The sequence below is a fragment of the Nesoenas mayeri genome (assembly GCF_963082525.1).
Source record: "Nesoenas mayeri genome assembly, chromosome: 1".
NCBI classification, from domain to species: Eukaryota; Metazoa; Chordata; class Aves; order Columbiformes; family Columbidae; genus Nesoenas; species Nesoenas mayeri.
The window spans coordinates 194,459,245-194,484,398 of NC_137541.1; the positions used below are offsets into that span (position 1 = coordinate 194,459,245).

At 41.4% G+C, this 25,154-nt stretch overlaps 1 protein-coding gene across 1 annotated transcript in view; it reads left to right on the top strand.

Annotated features, from left to right (window-relative positions):
• Nucleotides 1–7,234: 7,234 nt before the first annotated feature.
• Nucleotides 7,235–25,154, top strand: part of CRYL1 (crystallin lambda 1) — a gene marked incomplete at its 3' end in the record, with an annotated part of 53,633 nt that continues 35,713 nt past the window's right edge. The window contains exons 1-3 of the mRNA XM_080359582.1: nt 7,235–7,417; nt 10,745–10,852; nt 20,798–20,924. Of these exons, the coding sequence (XP_080215708.1) occupies nt 7,386–7,417; nt 10,745–10,852; nt 20,798–20,924 (267 nt within the window). The 5' untranslated portion in view covers nt 7,235–7,385. The remainder of the gene's footprint in view (nt 7,418–10,744; nt 10,853–20,797; nt 20,925–25,154) is intronic.

Consider the following 25,154-nt stretch of genomic DNA (forward strand, 5'->3'; position numbering starts at 1 on the left):
CCTACTCCTACTGCTTTATGCTAATGGCATAAGAAGACTGCAAAGACGGTGTACAGGAGTGCACGGGCGGTCAGAACACCCCTTTCACGGTCAGGGTTTGTGAGCGTTATGCCATGTCAGGGCTTTCTGCTGTTCGCCACCTTTCAGCTTCAAAGTCCTTCCTGAAGAGACAAGGCATGGAGGATATGAGTGAAAGGTCTTTCTGCTCTGGCTCCCAATGAAAGAAACCAAGATAACATAAAGCATATTAAGACATTATCACTTCTTGCATTAACCTGTTCACATTCCACGCATAAACCACTTTCACAAAGCAACTTCAGACTTGAGACCTTTAGACATGAGAAAGAAACTTTATATCCGAAGTTTCTGGAATACAAGTATTTTGCCAAATAACAGACTTAAGGTGGGCAAAGAAATCAGGCGAGTTACTTACCACAAGTTATGAACTTCAGCACCAGAAATATATAATGTGTTTCCAGCCCCTTGCCCCTTTTCTGCCTGTGACTCCTCTTTTCTGCCTGTGACTCCTCATATAAAATTGAGCCTATGGTCTTCGGATTTTTTGATTAGCCCCAGACACGTTCATATGTACCTGAGCAGCAGGTACATACTGTGGCAAGAGCACCAGCTCTGCTACCCAGCTTCTCCCTATCAGGGACCTGGGCACATTTCTGATGTTTCAACCCAATTACCTAGGGCAGCGGAGAGAAGAGACTGTGATAAGCAGGCAGTGCATCTATCTTGTAAATGAAGCAGTGCCAGGGAATCTGGCCATATTCATATTATGAAACTTTCTTACCCTCCAAAATACGGTGTACACATTCAAACCAGCAATTGGAAGCGATCCCTGGCTGGTATTAGGTCCTTGGCCATAATAGGAATTGTCTGGGGGAAGGGTAACTAGCTAACACTGTAACGGGCTATTTTAATGCCGGAGTCACTCAGTTTCAGTGCCTGGTCCACCCCTGACAATGCTGCACATGCCCACACCCTGGACCGTGCACCAAGGGCCTGGAGCTTGGGAATGCCCCCTGGCCCAGCTCTGTGGGTCCCTGAGTCCAGATATTACTTCTGAAGTCCTCACAACAACATAGGAGTCTCAACAGACTTCATTTAGGCTTCTGAAAGCTGTGCCAATCTACACATTTTTTTTTGCACTATGAAGTATAAATATACCTCAGTGCATGAAGATTTAACGCAAATCCCCAAAAATCTCAGTTGCAACCTGGGGCCTTTCTCATGTGATATAAGACATCCTCTAACAAGATCATGCTACAGGGAGAAATCCATATGAGGTACTTGGCTTTAGTGGTTTTGGCTAAATCCTGAGGGGAACCTAGAATGTGAAGCTGCTGAAAAAGAAAAAAAGTAGCAAACAGCCCAAGCAATGTGGTATGCTGTGAATTCCTGATCATTTTAAGTTGGATTAAGTTAGCCCTGTCACTAAATGAAGTTGTCCCACTCTTTTTCCACCATCTGATTTTCATTCCTGCCCCAGATCTGTCCTCTGACTTGCATCAAGTTAGATGCTTGTACAGCTGAAGCAAGTGCAGATCTAATCAGGTTTTTGTTCAGTTATGTTTCGAGATACCAAGTACCTGATACCATTCATTCAGTGAAAATTTATGGCAGATTAAGGAGACAGTCAAACTATACTCTTAAACAGTACAAATTTGTTTGTCTTTCAGCACACGCTGTATCTGCCTTTCTGCAGTAACATTGCAAATAAGGACTCAGGCAAACTGTTCCAGGACCTGCTAGTTGGGTTCAGGGGTTACTGGCCACCGTCTGCCTGTTATAATTCCTGTTAGCATGTACCTTACCCTTGGTCTGGCAGTTTCACTGTTTGTCTGATCAGCCACTAATCGGTGTTTTTAGAAAATGGTCTGAATTGAAAAAGTAATTCTCCCATTATAATCTTCAAAAAGCAATTTTCTAGCATTGAATTCTGGACTGACCAGGTGTTCAGAAGTTTTCTGCTGTCACACGGAGACCCTTCAGCAAGCTTGGCTGCCACAAAGAGTGAAGGTGCATTTAATGACTCTGGAAACTGATGGATATTGTCAGCATGCCTCTAAAAACTACTGAAGGGAAAGAAAATACGGAATGTGTTTAAAATTAAAGCTTTTCTAATACTTAACCTTTCAAGTTTTATTTTTTTATTTATTTTTTTTTTAGTTGAAAGTAAGAGTTGAATGGTAACTGAATTTAATGGTAACTAAATTTATTTTAAAGATCAAGCTCTTCCTATACTTGAAAATTCAAACTTCAACTGCTTAGCATTTTGCTGACTGGTCTGTGTTACAGCCTTGATACTCTGGGTTCATTTATCTCATCAACAGATACATATTTCATGTTAGTTTCCTCTGAATCAAGTATATGAACAGTGTGGGTGTTAGAATCTTCATATATTAGCTCATTATTTCTATGCTGTTAATAAAACACCTCTGTAGCACTTTTTAACATAAAGTTCTTCCAGTTCATGTTTCCTAACATAGAAACAATAAGTTTTTGTCTCTTGTAGGAGATTTAAACATCTATTTTGTATTTGTGCTCTCTGAGTCGATGTGCATAAACATATATAAATTACATTTAGAGAATTCAAGTTAGAAAGTAGAGTTTACAGAGCTACTCTTGGCACAATGGTAAATACAAGGATCAGAATGTTTTCAGGGTTCTCAATGAGGAATTAATTAGTTAAAAATATTTTATAGAGTTATATTGAAAGTTTTTAAAAAAGCTTTTTCAGAACAGTTCTAAAGGCAAAAAATATTCAATATAGTTCTGCTCTAAACTTCAATTTACTATATATAATCTGTGTTTAGTAAAGTAAGTAAATAGATCCATTTATTTACAATTTGAAAACAAAATGAATGGAAGAACCTAATTATAAATAGTACATGTTTTGAGTAATGTACACATTGTAGTTTGTGTTTAAAAACATTTGCAATGGGAAAATTATATTGTTAATTGGTATTTTTACTGTTAAATGATATAATTCAATCTAGTTTTGCTCAATAATTTTTTGCAATATCAATTTTACTATTTACTTTCTGATTCCTGCAGATAGCTTATTTAAGAATCCATGTTTTAGCAGTATTGGTAGTATTTCCATCAGACCGTTTTCACAGTGAAAGACCACCTAAATTAACCACATTAACTATAGCAATAATTCAAATAATAGCTTTAATTGTAGCATAATTTTAATATAATCACTGGTTATAATTATGGCATGCAAACCATTACTTAGAACTCCACAGAATAGGAATAAAGTTATTATGTTTTTTGAATGTTAAACCATGGCACTGAACCATTAGGATCATAGAAGCAACATACCATGGTCCATTACAAAGGAAATGTACTCTCTGGTTGCTCTAGTGAGCAAGTAATGTATTAAACCAATCTAATACTTAACAAACATGAACTCTGCCTGTTTTCATTCCACACCAAAAGCTCAGGCTAGGACACTCTGTATTTCACAAGCATGTGATTCCTTAATGTTCTGCAAGCGGAAACTCACATTCACATCTCCCTCACATCCCACCCACTGTAGCTCACAGTAAATGCTAGAACATGTTTATTGCACAACTCTTTTACACCGTCCTGCCCCTCCCCTGCAGTAAACCTACCTCCTCTCCGCAGCCAGTAGCAGATTCAGCTGCTCACGTGGTGCAGCAGAGGAGCATGCGCAGTAGAAATAGAGACTGAAAACATGGAGGTATCAACTTTGCAGCCTCCCAACATGACAAGTCAAGACTTGCTCCTACTTGGACTTAGAAGAAAGAATATATACGCTGGTGAGTGCATATTTGCTCCACTTGGGCCTCTCCTGCTGCCAGTACAAGCCTTACTTCTCATTCCATAATGGAGCCCAGCACCTTTCACCATATTGTTGGTCATAAGTTTTTGATGTTTCTGGGCTTAGAGAGAGCTGACCTTCCCATGTGAATTGCAGAAGAGGGAGGAGAATCACTGTCCTTTATTTATGGAGGCTGCAAGTACTGGGCCTAAAAATTCTTATGCTGTTACAAAAAAATGAAGGTTTTCTGGTTTTTGTTTTATTTATTTTTTTTTTTAAGATAACATTTTCTTCCCTTGGCTTGCACTTCTGAGAATTTATTTTTTTATATTTTCCTTCCTTCTTGCAAACTTCTTTCTCTACTTTTGGTCTGTTCAGCCTGGACTCATCGATGTCACCACAAACAATGGGGAATATGGCTGCTGTCATACCCTAATCAAATAACTAATGCAGAGCTGTGTGGCTTTGTCATTAATATATGGATGATAATATAGTTCAGATCTTACTGTTGCAGACCTCTTGTTTTGTTCACCAACAGAACTTAAAGGCTGTGTAATTGCTGTTATCATAACTGTGGTTAGCTTTCATACCCTTGTAATAACATTTCCTGAACAGTTTAATTAAGCTTTTAATTCCACTGAATCCATTTGTCTATCCATAATGGCTTTTGTGTCTAGTAGTCTATTACTTAAGACAGCTCAAGGTATATACATCTCAGGTCAAATAATAATAAAATAATTGATTAAGTACTTTCAAATGGGAGCAATGATGAACTTGTTCTGCAAACCATGTTTCGAAAGCCCAGCAGACATGAGTTTTATGTTCTAGGAACTACTTTTTTTATATCAAAGTAAAAATTTGAGTACATAAAGTAAGTACACACTGAATGCTTCAGTTATGCTTTAGCTAGACAAAAGTCCTTGTGTTTGTAAAACGTGCAAAGTCATGCCATTTTGAATTTGTGTTCAAAGGAGCAAAATCAGTACTCGATTAAAATCGTAAAACAAGACTTTCTACACCAGCCTGTGCAGGCTGTGAGCAGCAGAACTGGCATGGCCAAGGGTCCTCCATACTCCTGTCCCACTTCTTTTAATCTTCCTGTGGCCCAGGTATGGCCAGTTAGCTCCACCTGCGTTTCCTAGCTACTGGTAGGTCTCAGGTTACGTGGGTGGTGTTAAGGTTGGGAAGTGAAGGACTTGCTAGTTTGATTTTTCCACCTGCTGTCCATTGAGTGGTCTTCATGAAACCTTCAGGAATTTATACTTTTGAGAACTCTGTGTCTTTGTTGAATGTGGTTGGAATTAGCAAAGTGCTAGAGAGGGGGAGGAAAATACAAAGTGATTATGTAGGTCTTCTAGTTTTCTCTTGGAAACTAGAGGAAGTATTTCTCAACTATATTAAGAGTACAGTAATATGATCTTTGATAACAAGTAAGCATTTAAAATGTTAACTTTTGTTTCTTTTCAGGAATATCCAGCATGATTACAGAGCAATATGCAGATAAGTAGGAACTACACAGAAATAGTAAAAATGAGTAATGCAGCATACTAACCAGAACAGCAGATATTGTAGAGCAGATTAAAGAATTATGTTGACATTGTAGTGTCATATCTTTGCACAATTTTAAAGTTTTTATATGGAAGCCAAGGGCAGCAAAAATATTTTTTAAATTCAGAATTCAAGAAAGTATTTTTAATAATAATGCCATGCTTAATGTGAAAAAGTTATGGAGTTAGTTTCAAATTTGAACTTTGCTTTGGAATTCACTTGTGTGCTTGTCAAAAAATAGAGAGCAATGGGGTTTGATGTATTCTGGTATTCAAAGAATCATTTCAGTTGGAAGAGACCTTCAGGATCATCGAGTCCAACCATAACCTAACTTAAATTTAGCACTAAACCATGTCCCTAAGAACCTTGTCTAAACGTCTTTTGAACACCTCCAGGGATGGTGACTCCACCATTTCCCTGGGCAGCCTGTTCCAATGCCTGACAACCCTTTCCATGAAGAATTTTTTCCTATTATCCAATTTAAACCTCCCCTGGTGCAACTTGAGGCCATTTGCTCTTGTCCTGTCACTTGCTACTTTGGAGAAAAGGCCAACGTTGTCTCTGGCCAAAGCATGATAGGGTCTTTGTGGCCTCACAGGCGTCTGTGAGTCCCAAGGCCCATACTCTCACTCCGGTTTCATTGGGAGTTCACCTGGGGACACCTGAACACCTCTGATGATGTTGGGGAATGACCTGTTAGAGAGCAGTGTAGGGGAAAGGGACCTGGGGGTCCTAGTGGACAGCAGGATGACCATGAGCCAGCACTGTGCCCTTGTGGCCAGGAAGGCCAATGGCATCCTGGGGTGTATTAGAAGTGGGGTGGTTAGTAGGTCGAGAGAGGTTCTTCTGCCCCTCTACTCTGCCCTGGTGAGACCACACCTGGAATATTGTGTCCAGTTCTGGGCCCCTCAGTTCCAGAAGGACAGGGAACTGCTGGAGAGAGTCCAGCGTAGGGCAATGAAGATGATTAAGGGAGTGGAGCACCTCCCTTATGAGGAAAGGCTGAGGGAGCTGGGTCTCTTTAGCTTGGAGGAGGCTGAGGGGTGACCTCATTAATGTTTATAAATATGTAAAGGTTGAGTGTCACGAGGATGGAGCCAGGCTCTTCTCTGTGACAACCAACGATAAGACAACTGGCAATAGGTACAGACTGGAACACAGGAGGTTCCACTTAAATATGAGAAGAAACTTCTTCTCAGTGAGGGTGACAGACACTGGAACAGGCTGCCCAGGGGGGTTGTGGAGTCTCCTTCTCTGGAGACATTCAAAACCCGCCTGGACACCTTCCTGTGTCACCTCATCTGGGTGTTCCTGCTCTGGCAGGGGGATTGGACTGGATGATCTTTTGAGGTCCCTTCCAATCCCTGACACTCTGTGCTTCTGTGACTGTAGGGGTCTGCCCTTTTTAACATCAGGGTAAAACTGTGTCCTGTACCCAAACCTTGGCCTCGTCCCCCGCCAAAGTGGGTGTGACAGGCTGACCTCCCACCTTCGTCCTGCAGGTGACCACCCTTCCGCTACCTCCTGATGCAGCCTGAGGGTGAACGTGTCTCCCCACGGGACCAGCGCAGTGCTGCCCGCACATCCCGTTCGTGTGGAAGACTTCGCTGATCCTGTCAGAGATGCCATGCCCGTGCCCCTCGCCGCCTCTGGAGGATGGGGAGGGGAAGGAAAGGAGCTGGGACTCGGCCCAGGTGAGAGCGGCCGGTGAGTGGGCGGGGCGGGAGGCCTCTCGGTGCCCGGCCGGGTGTGGGGGTGGCGAGTGGGCGACGGCAGCGGCTCCCGCGCCGCCTCTGGGCGGGCTCTTGCGCGTCGGGGAAGCCAAGGCCGCAGGGCGGCTTGAGGGGCGCGGTGCGGAGCCAATCGGAGTGCTCGTAGCATGAGCCAATGGGGGCGGCCGTTACATGGCGGGACCGTGGGCGTGGGGCGGGCGTGCATTAGGGCAGAGGTGGCACTGGCGGCCCTGTCCCGTTCCCTGCGCCCGCACTGCCCGGTACCGGCCCCTCCGCCCACACCGCCCGGCAGCGGCCCCGCAGGCATGGAGCCCTCGCAGGTTGCCATCATCGGCAGGTAAAGCCTCTCCCGCGGGTGGGCGCAGCGTCCCGGGGAGGAGGTGCTAGCTCGCCTCGGCCCCCGGGGGCTCTGGGAGCGGGTGGCCGGGGAGGCGTGAAGGGGCTCGGGCGCCGTCCCGGCGAGGTCCCGCCTGAGGGGCGGCGGGTGAGGCGCTGCTGGGTCTGTCCCGGCCGCTGCCGGCGTCGGGTGCCTTAGCGAGGTGCGAACTCGGGGTGGGCAGTGGGTTTGGGCGTGTGGAGCCTGCGCTGGGACAGCGCGGGCAGGCCCGGCCGGCCGTGGGGTCGCGCTGGAGCTTGGGACCCGGGTTCAGTGCACCTGTCTGGCTCGTTAGAAACAGGGTCTTTGCTTCAGTCCCTGACACCTTTGTGCTACTTAAAAAAACAAAAAACAACCCAAAACAAGGAATGAACAAACATTCACCGCATCTCTACTCAAAGCAAGTCATCCTTTAGGTGTGAAAGACTGCGACCCTTTCTCAGGGCTGTGTTTTGCGTGTATGTAAGTGCTAGAGGAGTGGGGAAACCTGAGCACGCCTCTAAGATCCAGTTTGTCAACTGTGTCAAGAGACTCCTGAGTTTCTCACAGGCGCTTCTGGAATAGTAGTTTCTTGCCACAAGATACAGCAGGATTTCTGACTTGTGTGGGAATGCGTTGTTTCATCCACTGCTTCAGCTAAAACTGAAGTTCTCTATTTGAACAATAATCTGGTGGGGAGAGAAAAAACCTTCCAGACAGCAACAGCCCCCTACTCAGTGCTGTAACTTGGTGCTAAAAGCGTGGACTGCAGCAGACTGTATTAGTGAGACTGCTTGAGGTCTCGGGACACGTGTCTTGGTGCCGTCATGTGACGGTGACAAAGCTGCTCTCATCGATGGCACTCCGGGAACTCTTGGTTGCTGTAGGTGTGCGAAGAGTAGGGAGAGTCCGACTTATTTTGTATGCTCCTTAGTTCAAAAGGAAAACAAACCCTGCAATCCTAAAAGCCTGTACTGAAATAAAAGAAAAATATATTTTTTGGTCAAACACTGATTTAAGGAAACTTCATTTAAAACTGCAATTTGAGAGAGATTATGCTGATTTATAAAGATACTAGTAGCTCAGATATGCTTAAGTGATTAAAATGCTTTTATTTTAGAAATACTTGTTACCCAGGAGGCTACAGTAGCTAACAAACCCTGACCCCTACGTCACCTTTTCCATAAGCATGCTTGTGCTGTAGTTTGCTTGGGAACTTCTGAGGTCTGGGTGTACTACAGTGAAGTTGTGTGGTTTTTTTGTTTTGAGTGAGAACTTAGTGTCTGCTGAACCACGCTGAATGCAAAGTTTCCTTTTTCTTTTTGTCCCAGTTATTTCCACTGGTTCCTGTTGTTTCCTGAAACTTCCTGGTTTGTTCTTTTTTTTATGTATATATTTAAACCAAAGGCTGAACATGTTCCTGTTTTCTCTTCCTTATTTTTTATCTGACTTGTTGCTTTATCTCTGATTCTACTCCCCTTTTAATTCTTTATTGATGCCCTAGTGGCCTTGTGTTCTCTAATTGCCAGAGGTTGCTTAATACCATGAATACAGTGATCTCAGAAATGGCAGGAAATCCAGGTAATTATCAACACCCCCTACTGTAACAGTCATGGGTATACAATTCTGCTTTTGTCTCTGTTATGGAGGGTGGGTTTTTTTTCTGATCTCAGGTTATTTAAACTTAACTAAACTCTTTCTTGTTGCTTCCATTTGAAGAGGCTGGTGCCTGCTATAGATCTAATGAAGTTAAAACCTGCCTTGCTCTAAGATGTTGGTTATTGCAAGTTTGCATTATGTGTTTCTCAGTAATGTGGCTTCAACAAAAGATGTGGACAGACTGTTCCTGCATGCCTCCAGCATGGTAGGGTGCTTTGTCTAAAAATAATGGTAATGCTACAGATTGGTAGGTAGAAAAGCAGTATTGAACTCATGTAGTGGTGGTGGTGGTGGTTGTTGTTTTGGTTTTGCTTTTCACATGCTGATGGTGCTTCCTGAATTGTAGAGAGCCTGTAACTTAGGTAGTGGGGTCTTGGGTTTTCTGATCATCTCTGAAACAGGATCCTGAACTGTTGGATTGATGGGCTGGTGTCTGTCTTTAGGCTATAAACTGAACAGATGAGTTTTAAAATTAAAAAAAAAATCTTTTTAGTGTAATTCCATGTAGTTACATGAACAGGCTAGAGATTTGGGCAGAGAGGAGAGGAACCTAATGAAGTTCAACAAAGGCAAGTGTAGGGTCCTGCACCTGCCGAGGAATAACCCCAGGCACCAGTACAGGTTAGGGGCTGACCTGCTGGAAAGCAGCATTGTGGAGAAGGACTTGGGAGTCCTGGTTGACAACAAGTAGACCACAAGCCAGCAATGTTCCCTTGTGGCCAAGAAGGCCAATGGTACCTGGGGTGCATTAGGAAGAGTGTGACCAGCAGGTCAAGGCAGGTTCTTCTCCCCTTTTACTTTGCCCTGGTGAGGCTGCATCTGGAGTACTACGTCCAGTTCTGGGTTCCCCAGTTCAAGAAAAACAAGGAACTACTTGAGAGAGTCCAGCAGAGAGCTACAAAGATGGTTAGGGGACATCTTTCTTATGAGGTGAGACTGAAAGAGCTGGGGCTGTTCAGCCTGGAGAAGAGAAGACTGAGAGGGGATCTTATCAATGCTTATAAATATCTCAAAGGTGGGTGTAAAGAGGATGGACCAGACTCCTTTCAGTGGTGCCCAACAATAGGATGAGGGGCAACAGGCACAGACTGAAGCACAGGAGATTCTGTCTGGATATGAGGAGAAACTTTACTTTGAGGGTGCCAGAGCACTGGAACAGGCTGCTCAGAGAGGTTGTGGAGTCTCCTTTTCTGGAGACATTCAAAATGTGCCTGGCCACATTCCTGTGCGATCTCTGGTAAACCTGCTTTAGCAGGTGGATTAGACTGGTTATCTCCAGATGTACCTTCCAACTCCAATGCTTCTGTGATTGCATGAACCAACTCCAGGTTAAGATGGCAGCTGCCAAAATTGTTGATACTTGAGTCCAGTATCCCACAGTACTGGTTCCTACTGTTTTGAATTCTGCTGTCTCTTCCTGTTTTATCTTTTTCTTCCTCATTATCTTTCTCCCAGCTCTCAGAGAAGCTCCTACACAGCTAGCAAAGGATGTTTCTCTGTTAGAGAGTTGTTTCTTATCAGTATTAGCCAGTCTCTTCATCAAATATTGAAGAGTCCAAGCTCCATTTTCTTTCTTGTGATGCTTGTCAGGCCCCCTTCTCCAAAATAAATGCTGCTTTATTAATTGGCTGATATTTATTTTCTTTTCAGTGGACTCATTGGTCGCAGCTGGGCCATGGTGTTTGCTGCTGGAGGCTTCAAAGTGAAACTTTATGATATTGCACAACAACAGCTAACAAGTGCACTGGAATACATTCGGTAGGTACCTGACTTGAAGTAACTGGGGTTGTAATGGAACTGTGGGATCTCTGTAATTATGAATGAAAAGCCACATGTTGTTATTTAAGGGAAGATAGATTTTAATCTTGGAAGAAGGCTTAAACTTAGGAATACAGACACTGTTAAGATCAGAAGAACTCAAACTCAAAGCTCTCGATGACACTTCTGAAGAGCACTTTAATTCTTAAGTAATTATTTAAGAGCTTAAGCTTAGATCCAAATTCTTGAAACAATGTTTACCATGATTAATCTATAGGCTGAGCCTAAAATACATGAACATAAGAGTTTTTGCATATAAAGACAACAGAGAGGAAATAGTTTAATATGGATTACTGAGGAGTGCTGCTACAATTATTAGTATTTTATAACTAGTATTTTTTTAAATTCTTAAACTAGTATTTTTCAGGTCCTAGAAGAACAGATTACTAGTTCCACTAAAGATGCAACTACTGATCAGTTATAGTAGAGGCTGGGAAGCATCTTTAGAAGGAGCAAATTTGAGGGTGTGAACACATGAGCAATCACACCTATTTAGAACAACAATCCTCCAGCCCTTTACCGTGTTCACTGTGCCACGGCGGCTAAAGCTGTGTGGTTTTGTTACCCGACAGCTACAAGTTCAAGTCCTGCCTGTCTGCTCCCTTCCCCCAACCTTCAGTGCCTAGAAGCTGCTTGTGTATTCAGTAACTCTTAACTAGATTTCTTCCAACTATTTATCTAACTTTCCCTTGAACCTGTGTACATCCTTTTGTGGCCTCCTTGCCAAAGGACTTTGTGTTCTGCAGGTTTACTGCTCATTGTGTCAAGAGCTGTTCCCCTTTGTTTGTTTTCAACCTGGCTTCTCACTTGCTTGGTTTGGCTCCTTGTTCTTATGTTAGAATGGACAGTGGCTGGTTCATCCTCTTCTTGCTGGTCCTGAAATCCAGCTTTGATATTCCTTTCAGAGAGAGTGCATTTGCAGAGAGGTTCTAAACACAATTTTTTGTTACTGTGTCAGCATTTAATTCTCAGGTTCAGGTTTCTCCATGATCAGCATCAGCCTGAATGTATTAGCCCCCTTTCATGATGCCTTGGAGTGAAATATGTCAGCTGGTATGGGGAGTAAGTTGCACCTAAAAAAGGGTTGTAAAGTGTGGCATCCTGATTGCTTTTTGTAATGAGGCTTACAGCAAGGAAGAGAAGGAAGAGTGACTTCAGTTGAGGAAGTTTGAAAGTTAAATGGTATGGGATGCCTAGTGTGATTTGGTAAAAAAGGCTTAATAATGAAAGAGGAGGAAACTTTTTTTCTTTCCCCAAACCTTTTCTTTCCAGGTAGGTGTTAGTCAGACTTAACATCTCTGTTAGGTTCTCTTTGGGGTGTTTTGTTTTTGTTTTTTTTTTTTTGGAGGGGGGAGGGGGCTGGGGGGGAGGGTGTTGTGTTTGGTTTGGGGTTTTTTTGTTGTTTATTTTTATCTCCAGAATGGCTGTTACAGCAGTAGCCATGATGAGATTCTGAATTATTGCAGGAGGGAGTTTTGCGGTCTACGCAAGTAAAGATAGCACTCATGCCTAACTTTCTTTGTTGGGAAAATGAGGATGTTAGCCTTCCAAGGTTTTCAGCTTGGAAAAATGGGGCATAAAATGTCACATGTGTAATAGGGTAGAGTGTTAATTCTGTGTGTCTGTGCTGTCCTGTGCCTGGATGTGCTGCTTCATAGGAGTTCAAGGCAGGTCTTGCCTTTTACGTAAGGTATTCTTAACTCACCTTATAATTAACTCGTGTATCTTGGCTGTTGTAACATCCTAGTTAAAAAGCCTGGTTTCAGGACAGTGTAGTTTTTCTGACAAGACCACAAGCTATGCAGTTTCTTCAACTAGTATTTTAGTTGTCTACCAAAATATGGTCAATCTTGAACTTCTACACTAATTTCATAGCACACAACCTGCAGTAAATCCCTTTGGGTTACTGATATAATGCTCATGTAAGAGCTGGAGCTTGAGTATAGGTAACAAGGGCTTTCAGGAAAGTGCAGCAGGGGAACAGCTGTTGGAGCTGCCTCACAAAGCCAGCTGGTGACTACTTGCTTTCCTTTGTCTCTCCAAATTGCCAGTACTTTTTGGGAAGTTCTTAGCCTTAGGATTTTTGTGGTGTTGTGTTTTCTATTTGGTAGTGTGTTTTTTCAGAATCGAAAAGTATTTGTTCCGTTCTGCAGTCCATGAACTTTTAGTGTATGAAGCTCCTCTACATATTAAGGAGAAACTGGAGTGTGCAGAGGACTGTAGTTTTCCTTTTCTAAACAGAGGCAAACTGGGATTTGAGCAGTAAACAACAGTCACTTTACCTAAAAAAGTAGAAATTATACTGAAGTGTTAACTATTATCTGCTTGACTTTTAGTATATTAACTAGTAACTTCTTGTTCTGTTTTTATATAAGCTGTGTTTCAAAAGGGTATCTCAGAGTCATTAACCTAATGAATTCAACTCTCACAGAGCAGTAGGTGGGTAGTGAGTGCACGTGGTCCTGCAAGAGGACTGGAATGAATCTGGGATAGATCTGCAATGATCATGAGTTTGCATCTATCTCTGTGGAGAATCTGAAATGTACTCTCTGAAATTATTCAAAACACTTGGTTATGGGTACAAAAATAAGATTGAAGTGTGGAATTTGGATCTGTTGAAACAAGTAGAAATATGTATCAGGTTGCCACAATATCAGTAGGTCAGATACCGAAAAAGAGTGTGTTTACTAAGGCCTGATGTGGTGCGATGGATTTACTACCCACATACCTGTTGACAGATGTGGCAGTCAGTGCCTTGACACACAAAACAACCGCACGTTGGATTGAACTGAGTGTACCAGTGGCATTATTAACCAGTGTCTGCTCTAATGGAACAACTTTTTGTTCTGTTGAAGGAACAAACTAATGAACAGCCACACTTGACCTACCCAATACGCACTGTAGTAACCTGCCTTGGAAAATGTAACTTTTCATATCCAATATGCTTTCTTCTGAGTCAAGGTGATTCTCATTTAAATGCAAGAGTACTAAACTTTAAAATAAGGGGAATTAGAAAAACAAGTAGTGTCCTATTCCTGGAAGTAATCCTAAAAAGCATAATGCAGAAATGCTGTAGTGCATGCCCCCCAGAAAACCTTTATGATTCTTGTAACATGTAAACTTTTTTCACATAGTCACTGTGACACTGTTCTAAACATAATTATGATGCTGATAAAGATTAATTATTACAGTGGAAATGCCGTATTTTTTCCCCCTATGTAACCAGTTCATGTTTTATTTAGAGCAGTGTTTGCATGTACAGTGAAAGACTATTGCAAGGGGAAAAATTTAGTTGACTCTGAAGAGAACATTGAAGCTTAGATATCTGTATATGCATTCTGTAATTTCTTTCTAGAAGCAGATGCTGGTTAAATGTTTTATTTACTCTGATATAAAACTGTTATCTCCTCCAGGATGCAGGAGCAGGTAACTGTTTTTAATATATAAAAAACCAAACATGTATGTGTAAAGGCTATACCTAGCTTTAGAAAAATTATAGATCTCAGGAGGTAGTCTGTGCTAAAATATAAAACCAAGATTATTTTAGAAACTACATTAATATATTCAACTGCACTAGATATTAAATTTATACTAGAGGCTCTTTTCTGTCTTCTCATTATTCCTTTCTTTTCTCAGCCCCAGTAGAAAAATTTTCTGGAGCAAGTTGGAACTGACTTTGTGAAGTGGTAGTTGTGTCTAGGGATATGGGCATGTAAAATTACTGTTGCTACTTTTATTACATGGATACAAATGAAACGCAATAGTAGTATCCGAATGTGGAAATACTTAGTTGGAAGGGAAGCAACTTTGACTGTGTCTTTATTCAATAACAGGAGCTCTCTCCCTTAAGTTTAAATGAATTCTGTTCTCCCAGAATGGACTTCTACAGAACTCTGCCTTCTGAGAACTGATAAATGGTGCTAAGGTTGTGTGCTACTGAATCTAAACTTAAAAGTGAGGATGTTTAGTGAGAATTTCGTATATGTCAGCCTTATCTGACTATAGGTTGCTCTTCTGTGTGGTTCAAAGGTGTCAGCCATTAGAAAGAATTGGAGCCAAGCAGTCTTGAGATCAGAATATCACACTTCCTCTCTTCATTAAGTATTAATTTAACTATAAATTTTATTTGACTTGATATATAGTAAGGTGCAGTATTGCACTAAGCAACTTTAACTTTTCCATGCTGTAATAAGAGCACAATTGCTATGAAAAATGAAGAAGATGCAGAAGCTAGGAGGAAGTAGCATCTCTCCACCTTATCCCTGGCAAAGTGGAGAGAAGTACTTCAGATGTTCTGTACTCTTGTGAATGGGGATTTGGAACCTGTAATGAAGTGCCTGATGAATGGGAGGTCACAGGGCCAAGGAAACAAACCATATCTGTGCCTATGACTTTTTTATAACCAGAATTTTGAAAGACTTTTCCCCTGTACCTCAGGTTTGTCATCTTTCTTCTTCTAGGAAGAGACCATAGTCTCTAGGAAAGACATTTGAACGTACGTTACTTCTTGCTGTTTGGTGCCTTCTTATGCTTTGCATGTATAAAAAGGGGAACCGCCTACTGGGTTGTTTTTGTAGCATGAGGAGTGCACTGATGCAGGCTTTGCTCTCTTGTCCTAGCTCATGCCATGTTCCATGGCTGTGTGGTTAGATGCTTTCCTAACCTGTCTTCCTTTTCCGGTATCTGTTCTGTATTGCTGTATCAATACTGTATTTGTATCAAGGGAAAAATGCAGCTTGGCCTAGGTCTTCCTTGGTAGTTTTATATATGTCCTCTGAGGGGACAACTTCTAACTAGACTGTTCTTTCCAAAGTATATTTTGATGTTGAGTGCCTGACACTGGCTCATCAAGCTTGTGTGAATTCATCGGTTTGATTCTACTTCTTATTTTTCTCTCTCCCCCTGCATTCCCCCCTGAAAAGTGCAATGATCTATCAGAGCTAGGGAAAATAGTTTCATCTGCAGAACTAATCAGAGAACATGTTAATGGGCTTTGGAAGGGGATAGGTTCCATTTTTCCAAAGGTTCTGCCTGACCATTTTGTAGCTGAAAACACCTCCAGAGGGAGATGTCTTTTCACCTCATTGGCTCTTGTGTACCATCAGGCTTTTATGCTGTGTCCCAGCCCCTCTGCGGTCCTTTCAAAACTGTCAAAGACCGGTGTGTGACTGTCCCTCTTTAATACGCTGGCATTGCTATGGATGAAGTGCATTTGACGCTCTGGATCTGTCTTGTCTGGACAGAAACATACATGCGTTTGTGGTCCACCTTGTGATGCTATAATAGCCTTTCCGTGATGGTGTGTTGTGTGGTTGCTAATGCTTTCAGTTGGCCAGTTGCAACTCAATAGAGGCAGCTTACTATTTGGCCGTTTTATGGAACGTCCTGAGTTAGGAGTGATGCACAAGGATCATTGAGTCCAGCTCCTGTCCCTGCATGTGAGTGTGGACAGTGAGCTGGTTCCAGTGTGGCCAGCTTTCAGTAGCCAGGTTTTTGGTTTTATTTTTACTTTCCCCCCCATCCCAAACCCCCATGCCAACTACACTATCATTTATCAGACAGCACTAGAGAGCAGCCTGATGCCATGACTGGTTAATGACTCTAGTCTTTGATAATGGCGGCTGGCTGAACTTGTGAAGAATAATATTTGTGGTGTCTTCTTCCCTCCTTTCTCCTTGTTGGTTTGGGTGGTAAGTTTGTTATTCAGTGATCTTTAGTCTTGCAAGTATTTGCTTGCTGCAGCCATGTGTACTGAGTACCCTGACTACCCAATAGTAGCTGTGTCTAAAAGTGAGGCAATAGGGTGTGAACAAGATGGGTTAGGTATTAGCATCACTTTCAAGGTCCTTCTGTAAAGACTTTAGGGTTTGTAACCATGAGTATCCTGGGAGGTTTATGTAGTCAGGAGTGTTATTTTAGGTTAGGTGCCTTATCTTGATACTGGCTGAGTTCCCAGAGTAGTGTTGACATGGGCAGTCAGGTACAACAGTAAAACTCTGCAGGTAGACAAAGAGCAAGCTCTCAAAGGAAATAGTATTTTCTTATGGATGTGAATCCTTCATTCTTCAAGGACCTTACAGGTATTAGTTAACCTGCTCAAACTGTGCAAATGATACAATTGCAGAGCAAAGCCCCGTTGTGCATGCTGTGGACATGTCTGCAGTGACCTAAGTCTGTGGTCATCCTCAGGGATGATCACCCTGAAGTCTCAGCTACCTCAAATAAGAAATCACCCAGCAGAGGTCAGTGGTGCACTGCTGTATGTACAGACCAGTCTAGTTTGTGCCTTAAAGTATGACAAGTATCAGAGAAAGCTCCCTTCCTTTGCCACAAAAGTGGGAGTGATATAATACCCCAGGAGAGTATAAAGAGGGCTTAGGATTTGGAAGACTTAAAATTAGTTTGTGGAACAAAACATCCAAAGTATTAATCAATATGTGGAAGGAGGGAAAAAAAAAATCCTGGGAGGGAAGGCCAAAATTCAAGTAATGCACAAGTTGTATTTCCTATTTGATGCTTTAAGTAGCTACACTAATTTAAATAAAAGGCTAGTATGAAGATTGGTGATGTTAATGGAAAGATTGTTGTTTAGTAGGAAAAATCAGTCCAGCCTTAAGTTCCAAAGTATGAAGGTGGTGGTTTTGCAGGTTAATTAAGAAATGGTGTTCTTGGTGTGCAGGGTAATGGCTTATGACGGAGAAGCAGAAATGATAGGATGGTTGTCAGTAGCAGAGAAGGAAAGGTATGGAACAGGAGACAGGTGATACCAACTTCTGTGAAAACTTGTGGGAAAAAAAATTAAAAGCCAGATCTCTCCCTCAGTTACCAATCATGGAGAGGAGTTTGAGATACAGGGAGGATGAAAACTAGTGTCATATTGCACATAAACAAGAACTTCACCCTCTTCAAAGAAAGAAAGAATTCTATTGTGGTCTCTTAAAACTTAAATTTTGGTTTTGTTTTTTAAAACCCATATAGAGCCTGTGAGCAAGAGCAGGATGCTGGATTTAGGCAACTGCACCTGGGAAGTGAATTTCTGATGAATGGATAGTTAAGACCTTTTGAATTGGAGGAAACAGCCTCAGGTTCTGCCAGGAGAAGTTTAGATTGGGTATTAGGAAAAATTTCTTTAGCAAAAGGGCTGTTGAGCATTGGAACAGGCTGCCCAGTGGAATGGTTGAGTCACCATCCCTGGAGGTGTTTAAAAAAACATGTACATGTGGCACTTAAGGATGTGGTTTAGTGGTGGACTTGGCAGTGTTAGGCTAACGGTTGAACCTGATGATCTTAAAGGTCTTTTCCAACCTAAATGATTCTATGATTGATTCCTGATCATCTCACCTCACAAGGTGTGAAGGAGTCAGAGGTTTGGATACTCCAGTTTTGGGGCACCTGTTTCTTTACAGATGAAGCACTGGCCCCTTTAGCGTGCTGGAAGCCTTAAGTCTAGGATGGATCTCCTGCCTAGCAAGCTGTGCTGTTCTGTGGCAGCTTGGAAAATGGAGCTGAAGCTTCCTGTTTTCTATTCCTTGCCATGCAGATTTTTCAAAGGCAGAAGTCTGTGCATTCCAGCCATCCATTTGCTGCGTTATTAAGAAACCAAATGGGGAACTCATCCAGAAACTTGATGGATGTCCTGCTTATTTCTGTGGTGCTGCCTGGAGGGGAGTGTGTTTTAGCACTTTTTTTTTTTTTTTTTTTTTTTTATTTTTCTATTTCTTGAAGTGCTTTTAAACAAAACTTAGCAGAAAAGAATTGCTGACTAGTTTAGCTTTGGATAGGAAAGGTCTGGGTTTTTGAGCCTAAATCCATATTTGAGAAAAAAGGCAAAAAGCTATTAGTGGAACTCTTTTCATCAGTTTTGGACTATGTAAACTGGTAAGGATACTAATTTTGGCACCAAGTCTAAGGGGCTCCAACAAAGCAAGCAGGACAGACCTGAGCAGTGTCTAAAAAAATGTATGACTCTTGGCTTTGTTTTCCAGCTAAGAATGAATTGAACCTTTTCAAAACTCTTGTCCAATACAAACAGAATGCAGTGCCTGGCTATTTACCCGGGCTTGCTCTGATTGAGAGTCAAAAATGTTGTCCATGATCAGCTCTGTCAAAAATAAAGAGGAAGAATTAGAACTTGCATTACAGAAATGATTATCTGGAGTTAATTGCTGAATCAGTTCATTGAAGAGGAGAAAGTTAATGCTTGTAGGAGTTGGTACTCTGTGTACACGTGCATGTGGATTTTTGTTGTTATTGGTTTTGTTCTTCCCAGTTTGAAATATGGGAGCATATTCTGGTTTAGAAGATGCACTATCACCTTTACCAGCCTCAAACAGAGCTTCCGTTAACATATTATCTGCTCCCAAGTTATTGGAAATACTTTCATTAATCGTACAAAGTCCATGGTGATCTGAGGGTATTTGTTTCTTCTGACTGTTGTGCTGAACCAGGTGCAAAACAGCTCTATGTGTTTTATGGCTGCTGCTAAGTGGCTGAGTGCTACTGACATTGGTTTTTAGTGGGGGTGCTGCTAGGATGAAGTATGGCTGCTCTGAGTTTGTGTCAGAAAGATATATTAGAGGATGGTTTTGTTTGCTGGGAAACAAATGTTCTTTTCCACTACTTTGAGTGGAAGAAAGGATGTCAAAGCACCTTGCAGAGCAGCAGATGTTTATGACTTCTTAGTAAATCCATTACAGAGGTGGTAGAGCCTATATTTGCTGGACTTTCTTTGAAACAACTACATGGATGCTAAAGTAAAATTCTGATTCTTTGGAAGTTAATGGTAGATTTATTGAGCCAGTTCAAGCTGAAGATCTGGGGGCCCAGTGAATCTCTGAGGTTTGACTGGTATAGTTAAGTAGGAGCTGGATTGTCTTTAAATAAATCCCTGCAAACTTTCATGTTTGACTTTAGCATACTGTGCTATTTTCTCTTGGGGGGAAATAGATACTTCTATTATAAGAAAAGATGGATTGCATCTTGCAAAACAAGATGGGTGCCTAAAAAAAGATCAGACAAACACACCTGAAACATTTAGTTCTCCCTTCTCTAACAGAGAGCTGAAGATGATGTCTCAGATGTGCATGTTGACAGGGTAGGTGAGATGAATCCCACTCATTTTGTTTAGGAAATCTGGAGGAGGAAGCTTAATATTTATATTTGATCTGTGGACTCAATACTTGTTGACAAGAAAGAGCTCTAGATAGAAGAGTGGTTTGACACATTGCTCAGCAGGTGACTTGTAACAGTTTTGAAAATGGCTTGCTTGCTCTGGGCTCTTGAGGGTTTCAAACTGTAGAGACTTTTTCTGAGAAGGTGGCGTGTCTGGCACCAGCAGTGGTGTGCACTCAAACATTCGTTTCAAGCTCTGGCCTCTCAATTCAGTATCTACTCGCATTTTCTGACATGTGCTCTGTAGTCATTACCTGTGTAGGGTATGGATTTTCTAGGAAGGGCTCCTGGCTGTATGGAATGTATTTATTTATTTCTATACATTTAACCAGTGTTCCTGCAGTGAGGCTTCATAACAGAAGAGCTGGTTTTTGTAAACTAGATGAAGTGTATTAAAGGGACCCCTCTTCCTAGTAAACATAAGTAGAAAAACTCTTGCTGATAATGCACCAGAGAAAACAGGTTTGAGGTGGTGACAGGCTTGTGTCTAGGAGTAGTTCTTAGAGCTGTCCGTGCTTGAAGAGAAGAAAAATGCTCTGAGACTGAGGTAGCAAGGAGAGACTACTGAAACTAACCTTTCTGTGTTTGGGGAATAAATATATGCAGTGGTGTGGCAAATAGCATAATACTACTGAGTTGTTAAGAAGCTTCTTAAAAAAATAACGGTGGCTTAACAATGGTGAAGTACTTAATTGCACATGTTGTTTCTGTCAGCAAGCAAATGAAAGAGCTGGAGGAGTCGCAATCCTTGAAAGGCGCTTTGAGTGCGGAGCAGCAGTTGGCTCTCATTAGCACCTGTACAGACCTGAAGGCAGCAGTAGAGGGTGCTACTTTCGTTCAGGTAAGCAAAGATTTCACAACTCCTAGCAAACAGTTTAGAAAGGTGGTTAAGAGCTGTGCTGAGCAGTCAATGGGCAATAGAGAGTTCAACAACCTGACTAGATAAGGGTAATTGTGCTTGTTAAAAGTAAAGTTCGTTCTTTCCTAGTATCTTGACATGGGAGATGATACCTCTCTGCAGGATTTCCCTACTTAAACCAAAAGAAACTTGCAAGGACTCTTATGTTGGAAGAGGCTGGTGGCTGACTAAGCCAAGAGAGACTTGCTGACCTCCATCAGTAACAAAGACTGTACCTCTTAGAAAGATGAATGGGGGGGCATGAGAGGTAGGAGATTCCTGGGTTATCTCCTAGGAAACACCACATATTCTAGTGCTGGGACTAAATCATGTTTCTTCCTCTCCAGGTACCTTGGGAAGGCAGGAAGTCTGGATATGCCCAGGGGTGACTTCTCTTCTGACTTGGAGGGGAGCACTGTAGCCAAAAGCAGCAATCTGACAGTGTTAGAGTATTGAAAACAGGGTTGGTATATAGGGCTGCAATCTGTGCTGCTAAGTAAAATTGGCATGGGTAACAAGCTATATTACTGAACAAGATAGTCTGTGGCTACTTAAATATTAGTACACTCACTGGCATGAGCACAGTTTGGGGAACAGGTGAATCGGGGACCAGTTCTAGGATAGAATATGAATGAGTTTGCGTTGGGTTTGGCATCTTCTGTGTTACACAGTTCCCTGGTGTTATTCCAGTGTTGTACCATTAACTGTCCCTGTGTGTATGTGTGCTGCACCCAAGAGTTTGCAATTTATACTGTTTTGGGCTGTAAATCCCACAGTCTACTTAGCTGCAACACATCCCTAACAACAAATTGAATTAAAAGGGTACAGATTTCCAGACCTTTTCTTCATCCCAAGTTGGTGAGGTGGAGACGATGGGAGCCAGGGCAAAGCCTCACACAGGAGTCAAGGTGTGAATGCACTATAGATTTTTACAGTGGTATACTAATTTTTGCTCACTTTTTCTCTGGATCATGAAACTGTATTTGGGCACCCCAATATCTTACTCCTTCATCAGTGATGAACTCAGAGCTTGTCAGTTCATATTACTTTGTTTACATATGTATCACCTACCTCTTCTGAGTTTAATCTGCAAATTTATTGTCTAGTCACTCAGTCCTGTGAAGCCCTTCCACAAATATTTGCACTTGTAACGATGATGACCAGCTTAATTTTATGAGCTAACTTTCAGGTCATTTATGAATGGGTATAACAAAGGCACAGATATCTGTGAAACAGCATTGGTCAGTGTCTTCTACTGAGTAATAACTGACTGTTGTTCCTACTTTCCGCTTACTATCTCTTTACCAATTACTGTCCATGAAAGGACCTTTTATCTCACATGTGGCCAGGTAACTTCATTGAAAGCTTTATTATTTTTGTTGCAAGACTTCTGGGCATTCACACCAGCTACATCAGCTCCATGACTCTGTGCCTGTGCTTGCTGCTTCCTTTAGAGAATTCTGCCAGGTCTGTGAATCAGGACTTCCCTCTGAAAAGTTGCTTTGATTCTTTCCCATTTATGTAACAATGATTCAGTGCAACCCTTTTCTCTTAACTTGCTTGATAGAGATACAAGGCTTACAGGCTCATTGTTGGGATTTTCCTGTAGCTCCCTTAAAAGCTGCATACTGCTTGCCACTCTTCTGCTCTTTGGCACCAGAACAGTGTATTAATACATTCAGTTTTGATTAAGCAAGCAGTTGTATATCACTATGTTGGATATTCAAACCATATCAAAACATGTCCCAGTACCTTGGTTCTGGTTCCTTTCTCCTTTGTTCTATGACTTGAGGCAGACCCTGGGAGTCCCCAAGACTAAGGCTTCAGTTTTCTGCAAGAATTAGAAGGCAAAACAGAGCAGTTGCAAAGAAGTCACTGTTCCATTTGTGTTTTCCAGATGATCGTCCTTCTGTACTCTGATAATCTCTTGATTCTATGCATTCTTTTTCATGCATTTTGAAGAAAAAAAGCCTTTGTTTTTTAATTATTCCTCTGGTAAATTGTTGGGAGGGGTCCTGCTTTGTTTTGACTTATTTTGACAAATTAACAGTCCTACATGGCCATGTTCGTTTGGATACTGCCTCACCTTTGTGAAGGCTGCCTTTTGTTTGTAGTAGACTCTCCTAGTTCTGCCTGTTTTCTTTTGCACTTTCAAGTGTTTTTTACTATCTGTTATGTCCATATGGTGTCTTTACTTTCTATGTATGCTACCTGTAAGGATCTGCTACTTCTTACTGCCAACTTTGTATCTCTTTAGTATCCTCAATTTTATTTTAGTATCTTCTTTTGAAGCTAAGTGCAGCTGTGATGGAGTTCTTGGCTCTTGTTGCTGCTAGAGAGATGTTGAATCTTGGTGCGCTATTGTTCCTGTTAGAGGGGCTCTTCAGCAGTAGGATTTTTGAACAAGGTCCTATATGCTACTTCAGATTAAGTCAGGGGCTGCATCATCCATCCTTCCCACCATCAGCTATTCAGTGAAACAGGCATTGGGCAAATGTTGCAGAATCAAAGTAATTTTGAGTTGGAAGGGGCCTGTGGAAGTCATCTGGTCCAACCTGCTACAAGAACAACTTATATCAGCTTGCTCAGGGTTTGTGCAGTTGAATTTTGAATGTCTGTAAGGATAGTCTGCTCTCTTTGGGTAACTTGTTACAGCATTTGATTACCCTCATTGGTAAACTTCTTTCCTAATACCTAATTGGAATTTCCTGTCTTGCACCTTCTGTCTCTTGTCCTTTGTCTTACCACCGTGGACCTCTGAAAAGAATTTGGCTTCTTTGTGTGTTCCCTTCAGGTGGCTGAAGGCAGTGGTGTTGTGTTGATAGTCTCCGAATAGCAACAATCTACCTGGGGTAACTCAAGCTTTCTGGTACTATTTTATGTTCCCTTAACCCTTTTGATGTCTCTTAACAAGTAGTCATTAAGCATGTAAATAAAAAATAAAAAGTAGTTGCAGTATGCTTGTGAGTAACAAATAGTATATGTGAAATACTCTAGGTACTCTATCAATTCATAAGTTTCAAACCATACCATCAAATTTCGGTTTGATATAAAGTATTAACAAATACACAATATAAGTAGGCAAATTATTTGAACCAGTCTTTAATTTGTTCTTGGAAAAGGGGTAGAATAGGTATAAGAGAATCATAATTCTAGGCTCACAGCCTTATTTCTGCAATGAATAGACTAGTTTTTGACTGAAACATATCAGAAACATTGTCTAGTGCAGCTTTAAACCTGGAAGGACAAAATGAACTAATTGTAACTTACAAGTGCAATTGTTCTGACTTTTGGTTACTTAAAAAAATAAAACATAAGTTGGAATAATATTAGTTGAATATAGAGGACTCTATTTTCTTGCTTAATGATATAGCCTACTGATTAACTTGTTAGAAGTCTTCCATGAAAACTGCATTTCTTTACCCTAGATTTCAGTTGGTTAAATCTTAACTTCTTTTCAGATTTGGCCTTTGTAGAGCAAGTCCCATTCAAGTTTTTAAAAAATCCCTTAATGTTTGCAGTCCTTGAACAAATTCTGAAGACAGTTGCCTCTATGTTGTTTTCATGGGACGTTACTACTTCATCCAATTTATTTTCAGTTAAAAGTGGAACTTCTTAAATGACATGAGGGAAGACACAAAAGTAAAAAAGATACAAGGTGTAATTAGAAGGACTGAGTAAGAAGAAAATTCGTAACAGTAGTGTCATGAGCCTTTAAAGACAAGGTATGCCTTGATGCATATTTTATATATGCCCTGTTATGAGCATTTCTGTGAAGTAAATTGTCTTGATTGGTGTGTTTTGCATCAATTTCAGAAGGAAATCGGTCTGTGTTTTGCTCTAAAACTGAATATTCACCCAATTTCACTTCTTGAGCTATTCTGTGCTACTTAGATTAAGTTAATAACCCATATCATTTAGGTGAGTATGTACTGCAAGCTTCTTGCATCACTAGAAGCTTTAATTGTGAAACAATTTTTCTGTTAGCTGAAAATTCAATGCAGACAAATTAGTGAATACACATGTACTATAATGTGACTGTCATGGGTAACTTTTTGTAATATTTTTCTTAATATTGTGCTTTTAACTTTCCTGCATAAATATTTGATTACTTTTGTCTTTTGTCCTTACATGACTGTTGGCTACTGAATTTATTAGTATTCCTTTCACTGT